At 33.3% G+C, this 23838-nt stretch overlaps 1 protein-coding gene across 1 annotated transcript in view; it reads left to right on the plus strand.

Annotated features, from left to right (window-relative positions):
* Positions 1-2515: 2515 nt before the first annotated feature.
* SCN7A (sodium voltage-gated channel alpha subunit 7) overlaps positions 2516-23838 on the plus strand; it is a 59176-nt gene continuing 37853 nt past the window's right edge. Inside the window, exons 1-8 of the mRNA XM_028125096.2 lie at positions 2516-2740; positions 5990-6102; positions 6457-6546; positions 7913-8041; positions 9458-9549; positions 15396-15602; positions 18439-18508; positions 20246-20387. Of these exons, the coding sequence (XP_027980897.1) occupies positions 2519-2740; positions 5990-6102; positions 6457-6546; positions 7913-8041; positions 9458-9549; positions 15396-15602; positions 18439-18508; positions 20246-20387 (1065 nt within the window). The 5' untranslated portion in view covers positions 2516-2518. The remainder of the gene's footprint in view (positions 2741-5989; positions 6103-6456; positions 6547-7912; positions 8042-9457; positions 9550-15395; positions 15603-18438; positions 18509-20245; positions 20388-23838) is intronic.

Below are 23838 nucleotides of genomic sequence, written 5' to 3' on the forward strand. Positions count from 1 at the left end.
ATTTGAACCTCCCTTTGTATCTACTTTTAGGGACAATATCCTTTACATATACAAGCTTAATAATATTTGTTAGCAGTTACAGTGGATCCTAAAAATATAAGAAATAAGAAGCACTTTTATTGTAATCCGAAAAGAAAAAAGATGCTTTTGATTTTGTTAATTCAGTGCTGCATAGGTTCAATTTAGCTAATAGTTAGCCCAGACTTTTAGGTCATGTGATACTCTGAAAATTCATTCCAAAGATTTTAAGGTCGGAAAGTTCTAAAATTATAAGGTTGCAACCAATCAATATTTGGACCCATTTAAATTATTCTACCCAACTGTCAAGAAGTGCATGCTTTCATATTGCTAGTTACCGGGAAGGATTAATGTCCAAATCGTCCTATTCTATGTCTTGACAGCTATTTAAAAAATAGTTTATTATTTTAAGCCAAATGTATTCTGCTTCAGCTCAATGATCCTAGTTTATCTTTTCTTTTTTTTTAATAATACTTGAATCTAATTTCTCTCCTATGTGAGAATCATTGAGATACTTGGAATCAATAATGTTCCACTTGAGTCTTTTCTGCTTTCAACAAACATAGCCTTCATTCTTTTAACTGGTCTATAGATGGTGTGATTTGAGTTTAATCAACATTCTGATCCCATTTGAAGACCCTTCAGTTTACATACAGGCCTCTTGGGTGTGGTTATGGAATGCAGCACAATAAAGACTGCCTCCTCCATCTTCCTTCAAAACAGACAAAAGTTATATTAGGTTTTTTTGACAGACACAAACCGGTATTGATTTATATTGCAATTATTATTAAGTAAAATCCCTTGGCAGTTTTCTCTGCAAAAACTTATCTATTGCACTTGTACAGATAGGTTATTTTGGTTCAAATTTCAAAACCTCACATGTATTCCTGCTATATCTTATTCTATTAGTTTTGGCCCGTTATTCTAAGATACAAAATGTTACCAGAATTGAAAATTCATATTTACTTCCCACCTATTGTGTGCCAATCACTGTACGAGGCATTTTCACCCATATTATTCTATTTTATCTTTCTTTAGCCTGAGAAGGAATCCCAATTTTATGCCTGACAGGTTCAAGAACATTAAGTAATTTTACTGAGAGCACTAAGTACATTAATGACAGAATTTAGGATTTGAATGTAGGTCTATTTGATTCCAAAGTTCAAGATTTTTTTTTTGTTTATATTAGTCTATAACCATGAGTCATTAAGAAACTATTTAATATGTATTTAAGGAATTCCATGTAAGGAATACAATTTTGAAGGCTTATTAAGTGTTTTAAAGGAAGATTTTCTATGTAAGAGCAAACATCAGTTATCTGTAGCTTATATTTATAAATTGTATTGATTCAAAGCATTTTGACTTCCCTCAATAAAGTGTGATATGTGAGGTGTGTTCAACAGGAAATAGGATGGAGAAAATCAGCAAAAGAACATATTTTTATGTGAGAGAATAAAATAAAGTTCATGACTGGGGAATTGATGCATGAAATTATATTTAATGAAAACTAACTTCATTGGCCTTTAGGATGACTTGAAATAGGTAAAGACTTAGAACTGAGAGAAACTTGTAGAGACTACTAGCACAATCCAGATATAGAATTATAAAGATGTCTACCTTGACATAGATATGTAAACAATGGATAATATTTAAATATATAATTGAAATAATTGTAAGAAAATTACTTTGTGCAGAGGAATTGATGACAAACAAAAATGTCACGAATAATTTTCAAGATATTAAGTTTGTGTATTTGTGTTTGTTTTTACTATGGCTAAAAGGTTAAAGAACAATTCTAGTCATTCAGGAAAACAATGAATTTTGTTTTTACTTGTTAAATTGCTATTATTGGTGTAATTGGTCACATGGATAATTGAGGGGAAGAGAGTGTTTTGGGAAATGGACTTGGTAAATATCCATGTACAGAATTGAAATTCAGTGTTTGCCTATGTATTCACCAAAAACATGGATATAACAGAAAAGAAAGGCAGAATTTTAAAGGATATCAAAATTAAAATTGGGGAGAAAGAACTGAGTGAAGGAAGTGATCAGAGCTGTAAGAGGAGACACAGAAGAATGGGCCTAAAGCCAATGAAAATGAGTTTAAAGAAGAAAAGTTTAGTTAATGGTTAAATATAGCTGAGAGAGAAATAATTAGGATTGGTCCCCCAAAATCTCTAGAGCTTTAGAACTCTTTTATTATGAGGGAGAAACTGAAAAGAAGATTTCAGTAAAACAAAGAGAATTCAGTGGATGAGTAAATGAAGTGGGATTGGTCACTCATGAACTTAACAAACAAGTATAATATCAAGTACAACAAAACCTAGTTTAACAACTCGTATATCTAAAAAACTGAGGAATTTTCTTTGAATACATGTATTCAGTTTGCTGTTCTCTTTTAATTATATCCTAAACATTTGCAATTTAAAATTTATCTTTATATACCCAAATTTTATATAGAACTGAAGAAAATACATTTCTTGCAGGTACAAAATTGGAAATGGCTTCCCCAGAACCAAAGGGCCTTGTCCCCTTCACCAGAGAGTCTCTTGAACTTATGAAACAGCACATTGCTAAAAAGCACAGTGAGAAACAAAGAGATTTAAAGCCAAACACTGACTTGGAAGTTGGAAAAGAGCTTCCATTTGTTTATGGGAATCTCCCTCGAGGAATGCTGTTGGAGCCCTTGGAAGATGCGGACCCATACTATAAGAATAAAAATGTAAGGATTAATTGAACTTATTGTGACTATATTTTCATTATTTTTTTCAGATGTGCAAAAAAGTGTAATTTATATAGGATTTAAAAAGAATGAAGAATAAGTCAAAGAGTTATTTTAAGTTATAGAAAACTGGATAAGAAATTTCTCAAATACTTGGGATTTTTATCAAAACTGATTGCTTGCCTGGTGGGTTAGTTTGTTTGGAGTTACTCTACTTTTAATAGGTTATACTGTTATGCCCTAATGTAAATAACTTGTTTTATGGGAGCATGATGATTGGCTACTTAAGGTTATTGATTTTAAAATAACTATAATATAAAATTTTTGTAATATGTACAACAATTTTAAATGTTCAACTGAATAAGCTTGTTCAGTAGTTGGGAAAATAAAACCAATCTATATTTTATTTACCATTTTTACTAATTCATATATTCACATCCTGTCTTATCCCTGGAATGACTTGAGGAGCCAACTAAATATTTGAACAATCCAAAAACAAGCACAAAAATGATAAAAATAAGAATAATCATGCTTAATAAAGGCAAAGATCTGTGTGGGCTGACAAAGCTGGAAGAGTCCTCCTTAAGAAAAAGAATTTGAATTACAGCTTGGAGAGCACATCACATTTTAACAGTGCAAAGGGAAGATCGTGATATTAATTGGAATAGGGAAGAAACAGGGTGATGATAGAACTCAACCCCTATTGCAAGTTGTGGGAAATAAAGGAATGAGGAAATGAAGATGTCAACATGGATTTAATGTGATGGCCTAAGAACTGATGTGATGAATGCAATGTTTAAGTAAGTTTAATCTGAAGACTTCTAAATTAATATTACATAACAGAAATAGGGTCAGAAAGATGATATAGGAAATAGGGTAATCCAAGCCTGAAGTCAAGAGGCCTGGATTATAGGAAGGTTTCAGAGGAGGGAAAAATGTAACAAACCTGAGAAGAAACAACAGGATTTGAAGACAGACTAATAATGCCAAAATTTCCAGCCTGGAATAATGGTACTTGCTACTTAAAAAAACTGAAATAATTCTAAAAAAGATTAAGCTTGGGGGATAGGAGGATTAGTTCTGTTGTGGACAAATGTAATTTGATATTCTTGTAAAGCATTCAGTGATATTACTAAATGGGCAAAATGGAATTGAACCAAAGTCTCTGGATGGAAGGCAAAGTGATGATTTTGCATAAACACAACTCTTTCAAATATTTTGCATGGTGGAAGAATATTGACATTGTAAATGTATATATTAACAAAGACTCCAGTATCTCTCATAGCTTCCATGGGCATTATGTAACATTAGCTATAAAACATCTGTAAAATCTTCAGAACATTTTAGTGAAAATGTAACTTCATCTCAATTATCTCTGCTTTCACTTTTGCTATGCTTAAGTCCTAACAGTTGACTTAACATAATAACCTTAGAAGTAACTCTACTCTGGCAGAGTTCTAAGTTCTTTTTAGTGTATATAGATATGGTAGGCAGATCTAAGTTTGTTACTGAAGATAAAACTAAGGATTTTGAAAAATAAAACAAGCCAAAAATTATAAGGATAGTTTGTATAAAAAGTGTTATTATTAATAATGACACAAAGTATTAAAAATGTGAATTACATTCAGTTTATTCTGTTAAGGATGGTATACCAATAAATAATCCTAAAATTAAATAGTTTCAGCACTTAAACATTAATTGGAAAATTGTTGTGTCTGGAATTACTCATTCCTTCACAACAACATAAGCTAGTTGATTGCACATATATTACCTCTTTTTTTATTATTTATTTATTTATTTCAGAGAGAGAGAGAGAGAGAGAGAGAGACAGAGAGAGAGAGAGACAGTGCAAGAGTGTGTGGGGGAGGAGCAGAGAGAGTCTTAAGCAGACTCCATGCTGAGTGCAGAGCCTGACCCTGGGCTTAATCTCACAACCCTGAGATCAGGACCTGAGCCAAGATCAAGAGTCAGATGCTTAACCAACTGCACCACCCCAGTGCCCCACACATATATTACCTCTTGTATGAATTTTGAGATTGTTCTGGAAAATAACAGAAAGCACATTTTAAATAATCAGATTTTGGGGGGCCCTTTTATTTTGTCTTTGCTTTTGAAACTGAAAGAGGGAAAATAACTACAATACATGCCAAAATGTCCACAGATTGTATATTGGAAAGTGTTTTATTGAGGAGAATTATAACACAGTTGGTTTCCATTTAGAACATGTATTCATAAAATATCAATGCATATATATTTGTCTTCACCAATATATTTATATATATAGGCACAAATATAAATGCCAATATACAGTCACCATAGATACCTCTAATATATAATTATATATAACATACAATATGATACTTAAGTATGTAATAGATTATATTTATATATATCATTTGGTATATTATATTGTATCATATTACATTGTATACTATATATTATATACTATATTATATGGGTATAATATAATTATGTATAATGTATTTTTACTCACTCCATCATAAATGAATTTTCCAAATGGATATGTATATATAGTAAAAGTGTATATGTGATATATATGCACACACACACAAAGACATACACACATATGTAGACACTTTCACGTGTATCTATAATAGATACACACACATATATATGCACACATAGACATATATAACTCAGTTTTAGGATATTTCTGATCTTTCATTATTTCTGGATTTAATGCTTCTATATCCCAGTATATTAGTTTTACATGATGTAACTCTCTGCTTTAGGTATGTTTATGTCAATGATAACATACAAGTGGGGTTTTATACCATAGATACTTACTAGTGATTAATAAAATATCTTAGTGAATTGGGTCATTTTTACTATTGTAATTGCATGCCCTATTTGCTTTGAAATAAATTAACCTTTTTTTATATTCATTAAATTTGAGTTTCTTTAAATGCATCTTCATGAGCCTTTACGATAATGATTTCTTCCTATTACATTGGTTCTGCAGGAAGACTTGAGGACTGGAGAGTGGCAAATAGCTTTGTTAAAACACTGACAAAAAAAAAAAGTGGCAGGTAATCCTAAATATCAGTGAAAATGTTTAAAAGAAGAAATCTTTCCATCTGACTTAGTCTGTAAAACAATATCAAAATATAAGAAAAGTGTAACTGTTAGAATTCACAACTGAAATGATCATTGGCAATATGTTGCATAATGGATGAGATTATAGTTCCTACTTGTAATTTTACTTGATGTTCTTTTTTCATTTTACAGACTTTCATGGTATTAAATAAAAGCAGAACAATCTTCAGATTCAGTGCTACGTGGTGTACATTTTCTCCTTTCAATTCAACTAGAAGAACAGCTATTAAGATTTTGCTACATCCATATCCTTTTCTATTGGCTTTAGACTGTACTAATAATGAATGCAACTATTCTATTCAAATATTGCTGCAGTCTTTTTCTCTTTTGAATTGATATCTCATTTTAGGTCATATTGGAAACTGGATTATAACAGCACCAAGTGTTCCATATTTGAAAATACATTTAAAAATTATTTTCAAGTACACACAACAGTAGTAAATATTAACAAATCTTAATCCTCCTTGATTTTGAATATGAATAGTATTCTTTTTGACATTTAAAAAGCTATTTTATCTCATGTATATACATATAAACACGTTATAGAAACACATATTTCCAATATTATTTTTATCCATTATTCCTTGACTGTAACCTACCTTTTTCCGACTATTCATTTTAATTAGTGTCCTGATTGACTGCATATTTATGTCCGTGACTGAGATGCCAAAATGGGGCCCAATATTACAGTAAGCCAAATAATTTTATTATACATTATCTCATATATGATTATATCTTATATTTAACATACTGCATTATAGTACATTATATACTACATATTTAACATTTTACAATTTACTATTTATCTTTAATATATAATATTCATTGTAATGTAAACTCATTGTGCATAATATAATCTTTATACATATAGCACAACTAATGAATTTTCCAAGTAAAACCAAATACACACATATATCAGTTAATAAATTTTAATGTTTTTCTGCCCTTTCATTATTCTTAGTTGGACTTTAAATGCTGCTATTTCCCAACATGTTAAGTCAACATGATATAAGTGTTTGAACACTTAGCTATATGTTTATGTCTATCTATCATACAAATGAGGTTTTATTGTAAAGTTAATTAGTAATGATTAATATATTATTTCAGTGCCTGGAGAGTGGCAAATAGCTTTGTTAGAACACTGACAAAAAAAAAAGATTTTCTTTACTATTTACAGATTTTCTTTACTATTGCCATTCCACACCTGATTTGCTTTAAACTCAAATAACATTTATTCCTTTCCATTCTAAGAAAGTTATTTCTATTGCTTCCTTTCTGTTCTATTTCTCTTTTCTTTCTTGAGTGATGTGAATAGTTTGGCTTGCATTAGAACGCAATGAGGGAAAGGCCCATTAAAAGTTCTAGAGAAGAAGCCTTTCTCTTTTTTTTTTAATTTAATTTATTTATTTGAGAGAGAGGGTGAGCATGAGCGGGGGTTGGGGGCAGAGAAGTGGAGAAGTGGAGAAGTAGACTTTCCTGCTGAGCAGGGAGCCCGACGTGGGGCTCCATTCCAGGACCCTAGGATCTTGACCTGAGCCAAAGACAGATCCTTAACCGACTGAGCCACCCAGGTGCCCCAAGAAGAAGCCTTTCTTGATGCTACCTCCTAAGCTTTTATTCAATTCTTAAAACTAGTTAATTTTGGAAGGTAAATATAAAACTGATTCACCACAAAATTCTTATATATCCATATAAGAAAATTAGTTCTTTCATACTCTTGTAATTCAGTTAATTATTGTGTGATTTCTAATGTGGAATAAATTTGGTATTTTGTATTTTCATTATTTACCAAAATACATATGTAAAGATTATAACTCTAGCTAGGGCTTGTTGAAAAAAATTGATAGTCAAATTTCATGGTTGATGCTGTAAGACATAGCCCACCCTAAAAGCCTTAGCCTGTGGTTCAAGGAGCATAGACTTTTTGTTGTCTAGTTGGTTGGTGGATTGGTTGGTTGGTTGGTTGGTTGCCAAACGGTTACCATAGACCTATTATTTCGGAGCTGACAATACATTATTCTCATTTTTAACATTTATATGAAAAATTTTCTGCAGGAATACTTTGCTTGGAATTTACACATTTGAAATACTTATAAAACTAATTGCAAGAGGCATCTGGGTAGAACCATTTTATTTCTTTGGTGATCCATGGAACTGGCTCGATTTCAGTGTAACTTTGTTTGAGTGAGTATTTCTTCAAATTACAAACAGCTTAATACCTTGCTAAGTAAATACTTTTCATAAAGAAACATCAAGATTTACAAAGTTTTCTACTTGCAAAAATTCTGTGAACAAAAAATATTTCATAAATCATAGCCATAGCCATAATGACTCTCAGGCAGCTCCAACTGAACTAGCTCTCAGAATATGCAATAAAAATGAAAGGAATGGGATATTATCTGTTTTCTATGTAAAGCAAAACAACAGAGGTTGAATTTTGGGATTGTAAGTGATTATTTTCAGTGCATAGAAAATCTCTTGGAGACTTACAAGAAGATCCTAACATGTTTGATTTCGTCTCCAACCTACATTTTATTTAGCTACATTGCTTAAGACCAGTAAACACTAGATATCAGAACAAAATATCTTAAACACACCCACACACATTTTCGAGAGTGTTACATTAAATTCTCATGATTTACATGGGTATTTTTTCAATGATTCTATTTAGTGTGCTCAGTTTTATGGCTAAGGAAATGATCACTGGCACCAAACTCCTGTTGAATATAATTTAAAATGATATTCATTTTTAAGTTTGGGGTTGATTTTTTAAAACAACAAATAGACTTCATAAAGCACATAATCAGTGTCTGCCATGTTGTAAGCAATAAAAAATAGTAGCTAATATCATTGAAATTATTATCACTACTACTTTGATTCCTACCATTATTTTGCTGTTGCCAGTGCTGGTAGATAATACTTAGCTAACACAGCTACGACTAGCCCCGTGTGCCAGGTGCTAAGCTATGCACTTTACATGTATGAGCTTGTTTAATCCCCACAAAAGCCTCAGAATTAGGAATTATTATCCCCACTTTAATTTTGAAGAAACTGAGGCAAGAAGAATCAGTAATTTTTCCATGTCACACTGCTAGTAACTTGGGAGCCTGGATTTCTACATAAGCACTCTGGCTACAGGCTGTGCCCTTAACCACTATACACACTGCCTTTGGCTATCATCACCGTCGTCATTACCATCATGATCATACTCATCATGATCATCATCAGAAGCTTAAGTACTTAAATCTCATTCCTTAAAAAACTATAGACTTTTCCTATTTTAACTACCTCTTCAGTGATTAAAGAACAAAATATTTATGAACGTAATATGGGGTACCTGGTATGGAATTATGACTAATCACAGTGTCAAGCTTTTATAAACTGTCATGATTTGTGGATTAATATTTACCTGGCTACCTTGCCCTGTAAAAATCTTTGTCTTCCAATCAATAAGGCAAGTATTTGCAAAATGGAACAATGAGAGCAAGGGAAAAGTTTGGATATGTGGTTTTAAAAATAAGTTTAAATAGTATAAAAAGTCAGTGATAAGTAGCATAGGCTCAGTATGACTTCTAAATAACTCTTAATTTAATTCCACAGGCATATAACAAGATACTTAGCTCTCGACTCCATTACAATATTTAGAATTTCAAGAAATTTGAGAATTTTGAAAATTATTCCCCTAAACCAAGGTAAGAAATGGCATTTAGCTCTTGTCTTCATTTTGATTTATGTACTACCCTGTATTCTCTTGAACTCCCCTGTAACTGCTTGGAGAAATACTAAATTGAACAATGTTTCATCTTTGAAGTCAGTGAATTATCTGATCTATAAGTTTATTTCAGTCACTCCAGGAAAGCAAAAAAAAAAAAATAATAATCACATTTGACTGTTATTTATTTGAGATGGGTTCAATACTTAATCATAAAATATAGAGATTAATCAAAATATATTATATTCTATTTTTTCTTATTTATCCTTCCATCTTAAATATGAACTTATAAAATTGTTCTTAGACTTCTGAGAGAGATAGCAATCTAGACAGATACCTAATATACCTTCTTTTCTTCACTGCATCTAAAAACCAGTTGAAATGAACAAAGTAATATAAAATAAGAGAAATTCCATTTTGCTCTGAGTGCTTGGATAGGGTGCATTCCACATGCCACAGAGTTAAAGGAGGTTCTGCTGAATAAGGTAGAGTTGTGACCACACTGCTAGAAGATGCTGAAGACTAATTTACAGTTCCCATTCCTGAAGGTATCCTAGAGAAGCCCACGAACATCTTCTAATTTGTGTTAAGAATGGATTAAAAACAATCCGATATGAAAGCACTACACTCAGTGTTTTGGATGCTGAGTCAGAAGCATGAAATAGGTGGGCCAGTAAACCCAGAGGTAAATGTGATAATTCCAGAAATGAGATCTACAGGAAATTTTTGTCCACTACAACACCATGAAGAAGGCCAGATATATACATACTATGTACTTGGAGTCTAGCCTAGGCAAAACAGTAAAAAGATTGGATGAAGGATGGTACATAGCCCTGTGGATATATTAAAGCACTGAATTGTACACATTAAATGTGTGAATTGTATGATTTATGAATTATAGCTCAATAAAGCTGTATAACAACAATGGTCTGTGTATGGCAGCTTCACCAAACCCAGTGAAGAAAGCGCCAGTGGGAAGAGTTGCGGTGGTAGGAATTCCCACAGTTCTACCTCCCTTACTACTCTCCACAAATTACTAGAAGATAAAATTGTATCACCTGTGTCTTTATCTTAGGCTCAGATGTGAAGATTATAGAACAAATCAGGTGAATCCAAGTTAATACAAGAAGAACATGTCTTAGTGGAGTTGGAAACACACAGCCTGATAGAAATTGCTCTTTTCTCAAGGGAGAAAATAATCAATGGACATACCAGCAATTTAGAGCATATGAAAGTACTTTGCAGTACCAAAAGGGAAACATACTATTAAAGAAAATAAAAATAATCCTCTTCTTTCTTTAAAAAATATGCCCTAAGGAATAGGGGCAAGCATAAGAAGTCATCTTTTCTGTAGTGCCTTCAAGATTTTTATTTATTTATTTATTTAATTTATTTATTTATTTATTTATTTATTTAAAGAGACGACACAGGCAGGGAGGAGCAGAGGGGAAAAGAATCTCATGCAGACTCTGCACCGAGCTCCACACGGGGCTTGATCCCACAACCCTGAGATCATGACCTGAGCAGAAACCAAGAGTCCATGCTTGACTGATTGAGCCACCCAGGCGCCCCTTTTGTAGTGCCTTCAGAGGAAAACCTAGACTCAAGCGAAAGATGAAAATGATATAATAAAATAGACAAAAACACCTATCAGACAAAAAGGTGATAAAAATTATAATACCCAGGGCACCTAGGTGGCACAGTCAGTTAAGAGTCCTACTCTTGGCTTCGGCTCAGGTCGTGAGCTGTGGGTCATGGTTTCTGTACTCAGCGGGAAGTCTATTTGAGATTCTCTCTCTCCCTCTGCCCCTCCCACTCCTGCTCTCTCTTTTTCTTTCGAAAATAAGTACATAAATCTTTTTAAAAATTAGAATACCCTTGGTGACTATTTGATGGTAATAGAAGCATTAAAATATGGTATTATCTGTACAGTATTATGGTATGGTAAAACAAAACCACTTGTGTAAAGAAAAATGAGGGAAATTCTATATCAATACAGCAGAACCAAAAATGGATGGGTTAATGAAAAAGAAACCTAAGTTCTATTTTATGGATAGTTGGTGACCCTAAAAATGAGACCAGAATAAATGTAAAAGACAAATTATTCAAAAATACACTAAAAAATTTAAAAAAAAATTTTAACTTGAGATTTTTCTCACAAATGGAAAAGGTTCATTTTTATAGTAGACAAAAAAATTAAAAGATATACTTAGACATTATAACATTTTTTAATTTTAAACTTCTAAAAAATAAAAGTATTATAAAAATCCTATAAGCAAAAAAGCAATGAAAAATTGCCTATGGAAAAGTTATTTTTAGACCTCTTGATAATATTGAACATGAATAGGCAGTGTAGTTTCAGAGTTTGGAGGAAGTGTAAACAGGAAGGTTATGACACCAGTATTCTATACCTGTCTGTCATCCATATGTGAAGCTGATAGGAAGATATTCTCAGTCATGCAAGAGTTCTGAAATTTTATATATGTATCTTTCCTGAATAACTGGTATGAAAACAAAATATTCAACAATGGGAAGATTTAATACCAGAAGTAATCACAGTGAACTCTGAAATCATTTCAACACAGAATGAATTTCAAATTAACTGTTGTTAGTGATGTGTAAAACAGAATGCGAATATTATAAATCCGAAGTAATAACAGACATGCCTAAATAGAAACATATTTTGTGTTTCAGAAAACTTTGAAATAGATGCCAAAATTGTAAAAATCTAGTGATTTTTAACATTAAAACCTAAATTAATTTGGATGAATTCAGCATCTGCCTTCAGCTCAGGTCATGATCCCACCATCCTGGGATCAAGCCCCACATCAGGCTCCCTGCTCAGCGGGGAACCTGCTTCTCCCTCTCCAGCTCCCCATGCTTGTGTTCCCTCTCTCGCTGTCTCCCTCTCTGTCAAATAAATAAATAAAATCTTTAAAAATAAAATGAAAATAAATCAGGCATATTCATCCAAGTCACCTCTGCTCCCCTTTTGCATGAATTTATGTTTCCTGACAAGCCATGATAAGGATTTGAATGTTACCTTTCCTGTAAATCATGAAAAATAATATGTAATGCAAAATACACAAATTGAACAATTATAATAAACTAATATAAACACTGTATGTTAATTCAATTAAAAAAAGAAAATATACAAAGACCTCATGACAGTTGCCAAATGAAAAATACATATAAAATATACATATTTTGATGGGTATTAAAGAGGGCACGTACTGAATGGAGCACTGGGTGTTATATGCAAACAATGAATCGTGGAACACTACATCAAAAACTAATGATGTAATATATGGTGATTAACATAACATAATAAAATTTAAAAAATTTTAAAAATACATATTTTGGCAAGTTCGTTATAGTAATCACAGAAATTACATTAAAGCAAAGTGATCCCATTTTTCTTTTAATAAATTGGCAAAGATTTTTTTAAACACCCCAGTTTTAGTGAAGGCTTGACTATGTATTTATATATTTGGTTTATACATTGGTTCAACATCTCTTAAAAACAAATTGAACATAAATGTATTAATACTTACATATATTATGATCAGAAATTCTATTTCTAATATAACACTTTAAAAAAAGGCTTGCATATAGCAAAATAAAATTAATAGTACAACTCTAAGTGGCAAAAATAAGCTATAAACAAGTATTTCCGTATGGTAGCAATTAAAATTGTATATTTAATCTAGATATCACATTTCTTTAACCACAGGAATAACTTTATTTCTACCTTATCCTAATACACTCAAGAAATCCAATCATCTGAAGAGGTCACTAAAAAATAGATTTTCAGGGCACCTGGGTGGCTCAGTCAGTTAAACCTCTGACTCTTGATCTCACCACAGTTCTTGATCTCATGATTGTGAGTTTGGGCCCTACAAAGTTAAAAACTCAAAAAAAAAAAAAAATAGACTTCCAGTTCTCACAATAATATATGAAACAGGTATTATTAGCCACATTTTAAAGATAAAACAGAAGCATAGTAATATTGATAATATCACAGAGCTAGTACATTCTTATCCATTGTTAAGCTGAACAGTTATTAGGATCCTAAATATAAACAGACCAACAAATAACAAGAGAGCAAAGGAAACAAGAGAAGAAAGGAAGGGAGAAAGTAAGGAACAGAGGGAGGGAGGGAGGAAGGAAGGTTAATACTGGTTTTATCTATGAAGTACAATTACATTATTTTTGTTTTTTGTTTCTTTGTTTACAGAATTGAGCTTTTGAAAAAAATTGAAGTGCAGTTGACACACAATGTTACATTAATTTTAGGTGTACAGTGTGGTAATTCTACCAGTCTGTTATGCCACGCTCACCTCAAGTGTAGCTACCACTCTCACTATAAAAGGCTCTTACAACACCACTGACTGCACCCCCCATGCTGTGCCTTTCATCCCGTGACTTAGTCATTCCATAACTGGAAGTCTGTACCTCCCACTCCCCTTCACCCATTTTGTCCATGTCCCCCACCGCCTCCCCTTTGACAACCACCCGTCTGTTCTTTGTATATATGACTCCGTTTATGCTCTTCTTATTTGTTCATTTGGTTTATTTTTTTAGATTCCACATATAAAGTGAAATTATATGGCATTTTCTTTCTTTTTTTTTTTGAAGATTTTATTTATTTATTTGACAGAGAGAGACACAGCGAGAGAGGGAACACAAGCAGGGGGAATGGGAAAGGGAGAAGCAGGCTTCCTGCGGAGCACGGAGTCCGATGCGGGGCTCGATCCCGGGACCCTGGGACCATGACCTGAGCTGAAGGCAGACGCTTAACAACTGAGCCACCCAGGCGCCCCTATGGCATTTTCTTTCTGTCTGACTTATTTCACTTAGCACAATATACTCTAGATCCATCCACGTTGTCACAAATGGCAAAATCTTATTCTTTTTTATGGCTGAATCATATCCCATTATATATGTAAATGACATCTCTTTATCCATTCATCTATGAGTGGACACATAAGTTGCTTCCATATCTTGGCTGTTGTAAATAATGCTGCAACTAACACAGGGGTGCATATATATTTCTGGATTCGTCCTTTCTTTGGATAAATACCCAGCAGTGTAATTACTGGATTTTATAGTAGTTCTATTTTTAATTTTTTGAGGAACCTCTATCCTGTTTTCTACAATGGCTGCACCAATTTACATTCCCACCAGCAGTACATAAGGGTTTCTTGAACAGGTTTTATTTAATAAATAGAAAAATGAGTTCCTTAAATAAAGCCAGTTTTAAGGCTGAATTTCTCAATTAGTAAGTGTTCTAATGTAAATACAGTCTATAGATATCACAATGGTGTGTTATTCTCATTCTTAATTCAAATTTGTTCATGTTTTATTTAATTAGCTCCAAAAGTTGAATTCTTAAAAAGTTAATGAAAGAATAGTATAGAATACTGTTATTTCAAACCATTTCTTGGTTCAACAACATTTGCAACCTATTTTATAACTCTACACTTATGTTTATAAACAGTGGTGGTTGGTATGAAAAGCAGTAACCAAGAAAAAAGCCTTGTTCTTTATAGTAAAGAAAAACAAATAATTAATTTTAAAATTTGTGCCTGAATTATTTTCACAGATGTAATAAGCTAGCAATAATATAGAAACCTTAAAGTTCAGATTTTTATTTATTTAATTTTTTACTCATTTTACTTATTAGATCTAGATAATGGATGATTTAGATTATGAAATACAAAGCTGTTGATCTCAATGCAGTATGCATTTCCATGGAGGAATTGTGCTAACAGCTGCTTTACTACGATATCTTACTTTATCAAAAACAAACCTTTCTCTTTTTAGGTGTGAAGTCTTTCGTAGGGATCCTCATCCACTGCTTGAAGAAACTTACTGGTGTCATTTCCCTAACTCTGTTTTTTCTGAGTGTATTTTCTCTAATTGGGATGGGGCTCTTCATGGGCAACCTGAAGCATAAGTGTTTGCGATGGCCACAGGAAAATGAAACTGCAACCCTGCACAACAGAACTGAAAATCCATATTATATCCGAGGTAAGACTCACTTGCCATCTATGTCAAAAAAGTTAAAATTTTTCTTAGCGACCAAGCAGCCTTCACAGAAGTGTTGAACACTCAACTTCAGAATGAACTTCTTGTAAATGCTGTACCTGTACTCAAGTACACATAGCCCCTGCTTTTTGAAATTTCACATGTTACCACTTAGCTTTTACTAAAGACCTACAGGAGTACCTGTTTTCTCTAACCAAAGGAAATCTGAAGATGATTTTCACTTTTATGATAAAGGCTAGAAGTAAAAATAGCATTCAGCTTTTGTTTTGCAGCAAGCCATCATAAAGGTAGCATGCATAAAGGTAGCATTAGGGAGAGCGGCAGGACCAAAGCTCCTTCCCCTGGAACCACACCCAGCCTCCCAGCATCAAGCTGCCATAGCTTTGAATTGTGTCTGTGAGCACCTATGCTTTATCTCAATTTATTTTGTGCATCTGTTAGCAAGATGTGTCCTAACGTATCAAAAAAGCTGAAGAGAGGTTATGTTTGGGTCCTGGGGATGCGCACAAATTTTTCCCTATAAGCTAATGGTAATTGCTTCTTTGCTTTAGGCCATTTCCGTTCACAAAAGTTTTCATTAGGAAGGCTCTACTTTCTGATAGTGGGGGAAACCTGTGCTGATTTGGATCAGTTTCATTTATCAGAATTGCAAAATTCCAATCTTCAGACAGTTCAGTAAGGGAAACCTAAGTTTGAAATTGCTAAATTTCGCAAATTTCATCCTTTAAAATATGACCAAAGTCTTATTTGCATTTTCATTAGAAATTTTAAAATGACCTTATAAATAAAAAATAGACTACATTATAGAAATTCCTACTGTTGTTGGAGTTCAGTTACTGCTGTTCATTTTAAATGTTTTGAGTTATCCTTTGGTAAATAATAAACATACTTTAGGCAAATAGTAATAATGCCAGAATAAATATTGCTTAGCTCCTATATATAAGTAATCTATATATAAGTAATACACATGCCTGATCATATATCTTCACCACAATCCTGCAGAGAAGTGAATGACCCCTGTTACAAACAGAAAAATGGACGTTCAGAGAAATTCAGTAAATGTTCTAGCATACTACTATCAGGTCCTCTGACAGTATTTAGAAAAATATAAAAGTATATTTTAAACGAATAATTTAAATTGTTGATAAATCTTATGTAGTCCCCTTACATTAATTTTACTTGTATTTGGATATAATAAGTTCCAAAACAAATCTTAATGAATTTTACTCTTTAGTTTACCCCTTAATATCATTATGATGCAAATAATACAAATTTTTGGTATGTGAGTATGTGAAATGTTTCCTTATTATATGTGTCTATTTCATGTTCTTGATTCTAGTGGTGAGGGCAACAGAAAATAGACGTTAAATCTTAGATTCCAGTTGAAATACTCTTTGGTTTCTTTGGTTATAACAAAAATATACAAATTATATAAAAAATAAACAATTTTTACTACTTCATTGTATTGCTAAACAAAGTCCAGGTTCTTTTCATCTTAGTTAAAGCATAATTTATATTATAAAGAAATCACTTTTTAAAGATTACCACTTTAAAATTTGTTCAATTCTAGTCATTCCATTTCCTCTTAAAATCTGTTAGGACCTGCTGAAAATATTATATTTGTAAAATATTATTTAACCGAATTGCCATGTCAGAGTCCTTAAATTTAGAAGAGTATTTGGGAGTGCCCTCTTCTAGTAATGTCAAATTTCATTTAGTTTTGACTGCCACTTAAAAGATCTGATCAATTGTTCCTAACTATAATTTAAAACTTCTTCTAAAATTATTTTCTGTAACAAGTTAAAGTGACATTATTTGAGACTAGAGTAATTCAGTTTTGTGTGTGTGTATGTACATATGTATATGTATACAATTTTATACATACACACACACATTCAGGACTGATCTCATGTGTTGGATCTCTGTGATTTGAATTCAGAACCTAAAATCAATGCTCCTAAGCATGCATGTTCCCAACCCTGGTAGCTCATATCTGTAAATACACAATTTACATTTTGAATGACAGCAGATAAGGATACCCGAATAAATTCTATGGGCTATGATTCAGATTAGTTGGGATTGTGGTGGGAATTAGGTGACATCAGGGTGAGTAACTGGCACTGGATGCTCAATGGAGAAAAATAAGCTTCGAAAATAGGAGGATGGCATTTAAACCTAGAGACAGAAAAATGGTCTTCTGTTAAGGAAGATCATTAGGAATAAACCCTTGGAAGAAAAGGTCCTCAGGGCGCCTGGGTGGCTCAGTCGGTTAATCGTCTGCCTTCGGCTCAGGTCATGATCCCAGGCTCCTTGGATCGAGCCTTGCATCGGGCTCCCTGCTCCGTGAGCCTGCTTCTCCCTCTCCCTCTGCCTGCCGCTGTGACTACTTGTGCTCTCTCTTTATCTCTCTGTCAAATAAATAAATAAATAAATAATCTTAAAAAACAAAATAAAGAGAAAAGGTCCTCAGCTTTCAAACACTTTAGTCTTGGGAATTTTTCCTTCAGGGTTCTGGTCATACCTGGCTGGTTAGTATTCATTTTCCAGAACTCTAATTTTGAAAGTGATTCTCCTCTTTTTATGCTGGGGTTTGTCACTTTTGGGGCAGTGAAGTAGGTGGATTGCCAGACATCTTTTGGCCTGTGCATCACATGCTGGGATAATCTTGTAGATAAAAAAAAAAAAGGGGGTGAGCTGTATGTTCCTCCCTTTTCACTATCGAGAGAGATGTTCATTTTCTATGCAGATCTAAATGGATATCAGATATGCTCTTCACTCAGAATTAGATAATAGAATATAATTTCTTTCCTTTTTTCAGAAACAGAAAACTTTTATTATTTGGAAGGAGAAAGATATGCTCTTCTTTGTGGTAACAGAACAGATGCTGGGTAAGTGGGGTTAGTGTTCTTGTATCAAGCTAGTATCATGGATCCATAGTATTTATTGAAAGATTATTGCTTTGGCTGATGTTTCTCATTTGATTACATTATCTCATTTTATCATTAAAACCATGCTGAGAAGCATACACCATGGAATACTATTACCCTGATTTTATAGGAAAAAGCAATAAACTGACTACTTACATGACTTATTCAAGGTCATGAGGTTAGCAAATGGCAAGGCTGGGACTTAATAAAGGTCTGATTTTTTGTTTTCTGTGCACCCCAGAGCTAGTGGGAATTATCAAGAAAGATAATATAAACTTTTCTTGGCCCAGAAGCCTTTGAAGAGAAGAAATAGGAAAGATACGCTGTTATTTCACTTATTTTTATAGCTTATATATCTTTTATGACTATAATTTACATTAATAAAACTTTTATTGCTCTTAAAATTGTACTTATAAATAATTCTTCAGTGGTATGACAAAACTCTCAAGTCTTACTGTCCTATAATTTCAAATGAAGAGAAAAGAAAGTAGAAATACAGTGCTTCTCAGCCGTACTAGCATTCCCGTAATGCTTTATGTGACTTTCCTCAGATGGAAATGATTTGATGCCCACTATAGACTCCGCTCCTTCTTAGGCTCTGGGACCCAAATTAACAAAAGTCATATGGGGGTAGAGGAGCGTGAGTTAATGTAGTTTATATATTCATTTGATTTAGACATTTTGTCTCTTGTTCTACGCTGCCCGGCAGTGGGCTTCCATTCTGTTCTCAAGTCGTTATTGTGAACCCATCTCACTGTGTCTGCCACATCACACTCCAGCTAACCCTTTTCATGGACATCCGAAACTCAAATATGACCTGAGATGTTTGTTGGAATTATCTGATCGTGGATAATCAGAATCACAGGGATGTATTTCAAAGATCAAAAGAGAAAGTCATGCAATGTTTCACCTGTAGGCATCATACCTTGCTGCATGGTAAACAATCCCAAAAGTTAGTGCCTTAAGACAGGAAGAAAATGTATTTGTTCAGATTCTGTGGGTCAGCAATTTCACAAGCCTCAATGCACAAGGACATTTGAAACCTCTCTTTGCATCACGTTTGTTAACTATTAACAAAAGTCCAAAACAAGTCACATGGCCAGAATAACATTGGCAGAAACTACACAAGAGTGTGGATAGAGGGAAGCATGATTTATTTGGCCACCACTGTAATAACCAATCACAATACTCAAGCCCCCAGAAGATAAAAGTATGAAGAGTCCACGAAAGGAAATGAGATAAATCTTTAATCTGATCTTTCTACCAAAGTGCAAGTGCTGCTTATAAATTATCAATGTGATAAGTGTTTTCTCACCCTTAAAAAATGGGATCCAAGGGCTTGAGGTGAGAGCATTTGAAAATTAAACTCTCCAGGACTGCAGCTTCATTTTATGACTGTTATTTCCCATCACGTATGCTTTCACTTGGATACTGTGTAGCAAAGAAATCTTTAACAAGGCTTGGCAAAAAACCATTTGTGAGGCCCTTTTTCCTTCTAGATTAGTTACCACTGTTCACTTATATTAACTTAAAATCTACCTCATTGGCTGCTTTTTCACTGGGCTTTGTTTAGACTAATTCCTGTGGAAGAAAGAGCTCTTTACTATTCAAAAGGGTGGGTATTCTGTATTTATGATTTGGCCATAATCTGAAAGTTACCTAAGAGTAAGCAGGTTTTCTTTCCTTTGTTTTCTTTAGTCAGTGTCCTGAAGGATATGTGTGTGTGAAAGCTGGCACAAATCCTGATTATGGCTTCACAAATTTTGACACTTTTGGCTGGGCCTTACTTGCCCTGTTTCGGTTAATGACACAGGATTACCCTGAAGCACTTTATCATCAGGTAAGAACGGAGAGAATCTGCAGTGCACATAAAAATGGTGCCACGCTCCTCCCTTCTAAAATAATGGTCGAATGTAACATGGTTTATTAAATTTCTATGGGGAGAAGAATTTGAGGACAGAAGAAAAGGGAATCAGAATTACTGAATGTCAAACTGTATGCTAACACTGGGCCCAAGTCTGTGCCCTGATGTATATCTCATTTAATCTTTGAAACAATCCTGCAAGACCAAACTATATATGCTTTTTATGTGAAGACACTAAGATCAGAGAGGTTGGGTAAACTCTCCCAAGTTACAACACATGTATCTTCTAGAGATCACTGCCGGGCTCTATGCTATCACACATTTGATATTAACTAAGGAAAGAGCATTGGCAAGTACTAATTCTTCTGTCAAAAAATTTGAACCTGTGAGATTACCATGTATTAAGAAATTGTTTATTCAATGCCTACAATGTGTATTTCACTTCAACTCTTCTATTTCTTCTCATTCCCCTGTAATATTTAATCACGCTCTGATTATAACAGAAAGTTTGCCGTTGTGAGATTTGAAATCAAATTCTGAGAGTCTCTCTTCATAACTGATGATTTATGTGCCATAGTTTCTCAGAAAGATATAATACACATTAGAATGGTGATTTGGTTTTTCTGAGAGAAGTTTCATCACGGTGGAATATGCAATGTTAGTTTAGCAGCATAGTTAATATCAAAGTATATTAGATAAAATAAATTACCTTAAGTTTCCAAAGTATGTACAGTTGAAGGAGAACGCTCTATACTTTTTATGACTAGATAGATAAATCATGGTGTGTGTGTGTGTGTGTGTGTGTGTGTGTGTGTGTAATGACTTGTACAGGCCATTAATAATGATAGGACTTTTAGCACAAAGGTTCATGGCATGTTATTAAGTGAAAATCAAGTAAACTACACAGACATGCAGTACAATTATATTTCTAATAAAAGAAATACATGAAAATATTAAAATGACTTTTTAAAATGCAAACTATATTTTTCTAATTTTATAAGGCGAGTATTTATTTATATGGTTATTTTGCAAACTTTGACAAGTATCAATGCCTCCTCCGCAACACTAGGGACTTATTTCTAAAATAATCTTATCATGTTATCCTACTTCTAAAAATCCTTCAGAGGTTTCTGCATTCCTATGGGATGAAGTTCAAAGTCCAAATGCATGGTTTATAGTGCCCTTTAAGATCTAGTTTCTGCATAGTTCTCCAGATGTATTTTCTAATGATATTCCAATATATACTCACTCTCTGCGTTATTTAAGTATAGAAAAACTTTGCGGTTTCCTAAGTGAGCTTTTTCCCATAATTTTTTGTTTCAATGTATGTTGTCCCCTAAATTCAAGTTTCTATCTTCAGTCTCATACCTCAAATTCATACCTCAAACCCAGAAGAAATCTTGAGCTTTTCCCCAAACGCTCCTTTCATGGCTAGGCAAGTCCTACACCAGAATACCATGGCACTGTATAATTGTCTCTAATTGTAGTTATTTTATTTTATTGGTTTATTTTTGAAAGAGAGAGAGAGAGAGAAAGTGAGAGCATGCACTCACGCATGCACACGGGAGGAGAAGGGGAAGGACAGTGAGAGAGAGAATCCTGAGGAGGCACCATGCCCAGCATGGAAGCTCACACAAGACTTGAACCCACAAGCCTGAGGTCATGACCTGAGCTGAAATCAAGAGTCAGACGCCTAACTGACTGAGCCACCCAGGCGTCCCTAAGTGTGGTTATTTTAATTTCTTGTTCAGTAATTTCTCCCACTGGAGATATGCTACCTGAGAAGAAGTTTTTTTATCTCATTTTAATTTTTGAGTTCTCAGCATCAAACACATAGAAATTCTTAATGAAATTTTAATAAACAAAATATAAGTGAATATTTATAAATTGTATCACTTTATGTAATGTTTTGTTTTTTGGTTACAGCCCTCAAAGTATGTTAGCTAATTTTCTTGTTAGAATTGGTCTAAAGGAAATCCTTTCCCACTAGTAGTGAAATGAAAAATCAGTATGGGAGTACCCTGGTGGAGTCCACATAGGACTTTCATCAGTATTGTACTCTTGTTATTGACCAGTGTAGAGAAGGTCTGCTTTGATTTGGATTGGATTTGTGCTCTCAGCATTGCCCCACACTGAACTGACTATGGCTAGGGAAAGTCAGCAATTATTCCCAAAGAATGTAGCTTATGTTTTAGAGAATACAATTCTCTACTCATTCATCAAATATTTATTTGATCCAAATACTCTTTGATACACCATGGGTACAGAAATGAACAAAACAAAGTGCCAGTCCTCATGGACATAAACACAATGTTATGTTTAATAATAGTTAGCCTTAACTGCATTTGCCATAGATTAAGTGCATCTTCACATGCACTGCTTCACTTGATTTTCATAACAAACCTAGGCTTTGATGCCATAATTACCCCAATTTTAAACTAAAATATACTAGAACCAGAATGTGTATACTTTTCCATCATCATAAAAGTGTATTCTTTTATCCTCCACCAGCTTCATATAGTAGGAAAAGCAAAAGTTTTGGATTCAGGCCTTTCTCCATAGTTGTGAGATCTTCGACATGTCATTTTGCCTAATTTTCATCTTTCTTCTGCATATAAGAAATAATAGTAAATACCACATAAATGTTCTGCCAGAATTAATGAAATAATAAGCAAAGTATTTATTAATGTGCATGGCGGGCAGTATATCCCATAATATCTATTACTAACTCTTGAATGTACTACTGTAGATGATAGCTAGTTCAGTGGGAAAAATAGTTAACCAGATCCTAAATAGGTGACTCTTTGGGGAAATAAGGTTTATTAAAAATACTTTTCAAGATAAGTATACATATATTAATAAGAAATTATTTTTGATTGAATGTTAGAACTTACTAATCTGTAAACATTTTTAACTTTGTTGTATCAATATAATATTTTCTGTAAATAATACTTATCTATTGATTCAAGTGGATACTTAAAAATTAACACTAGTCTCATCTGTATTTTTTAGATTTTGTTTATATACTTTTATTTATTTTTTTAAAGATTTTATTTATTTATTAATGAGAGACAGAGACAGAGAGAGAGAGAGAGAGAGGCAGAGGGAGAAGCAGGCTCCCAAGGGGCAGGGAGCCCGATGCAGGACTCGATCCCAGGACCCTGGGATCATGACCTGAGCTGAAGGCAGACGCTTACCATCTGAGCCACCCAGGCGCCCTTGTTTATATACTTTTAATTAATGATAAATCAGTGGCCAATATTACTTATATAGTGGATTGTATAAATTACTTAGAATTTTTAAAATTTTTAAATTCTCTCATCTATCTTAGGTAATTATTATGAAATAAAAGCTAGTCCGTGCTCAGTTTTGAAATCTAAAATCTTGGTTTTTTTTCTATCCATAAATGACTGCAATAAGTGAATTA

The sequence above is a fragment of the Eumetopias jubatus genome, unplaced genomic scaffold, assembly GCF_037043125.1.
Source record: "Eumetopias jubatus isolate StellerSeaLion01/CBP00866 unplaced genomic scaffold, mEumJub1_p1.0 scaffold_3, whole genome shotgun sequence".
Lineage (NCBI taxonomy): Eukaryota > Metazoa > Chordata > Mammalia > Carnivora > Otariidae > Eumetopias > Eumetopias jubatus.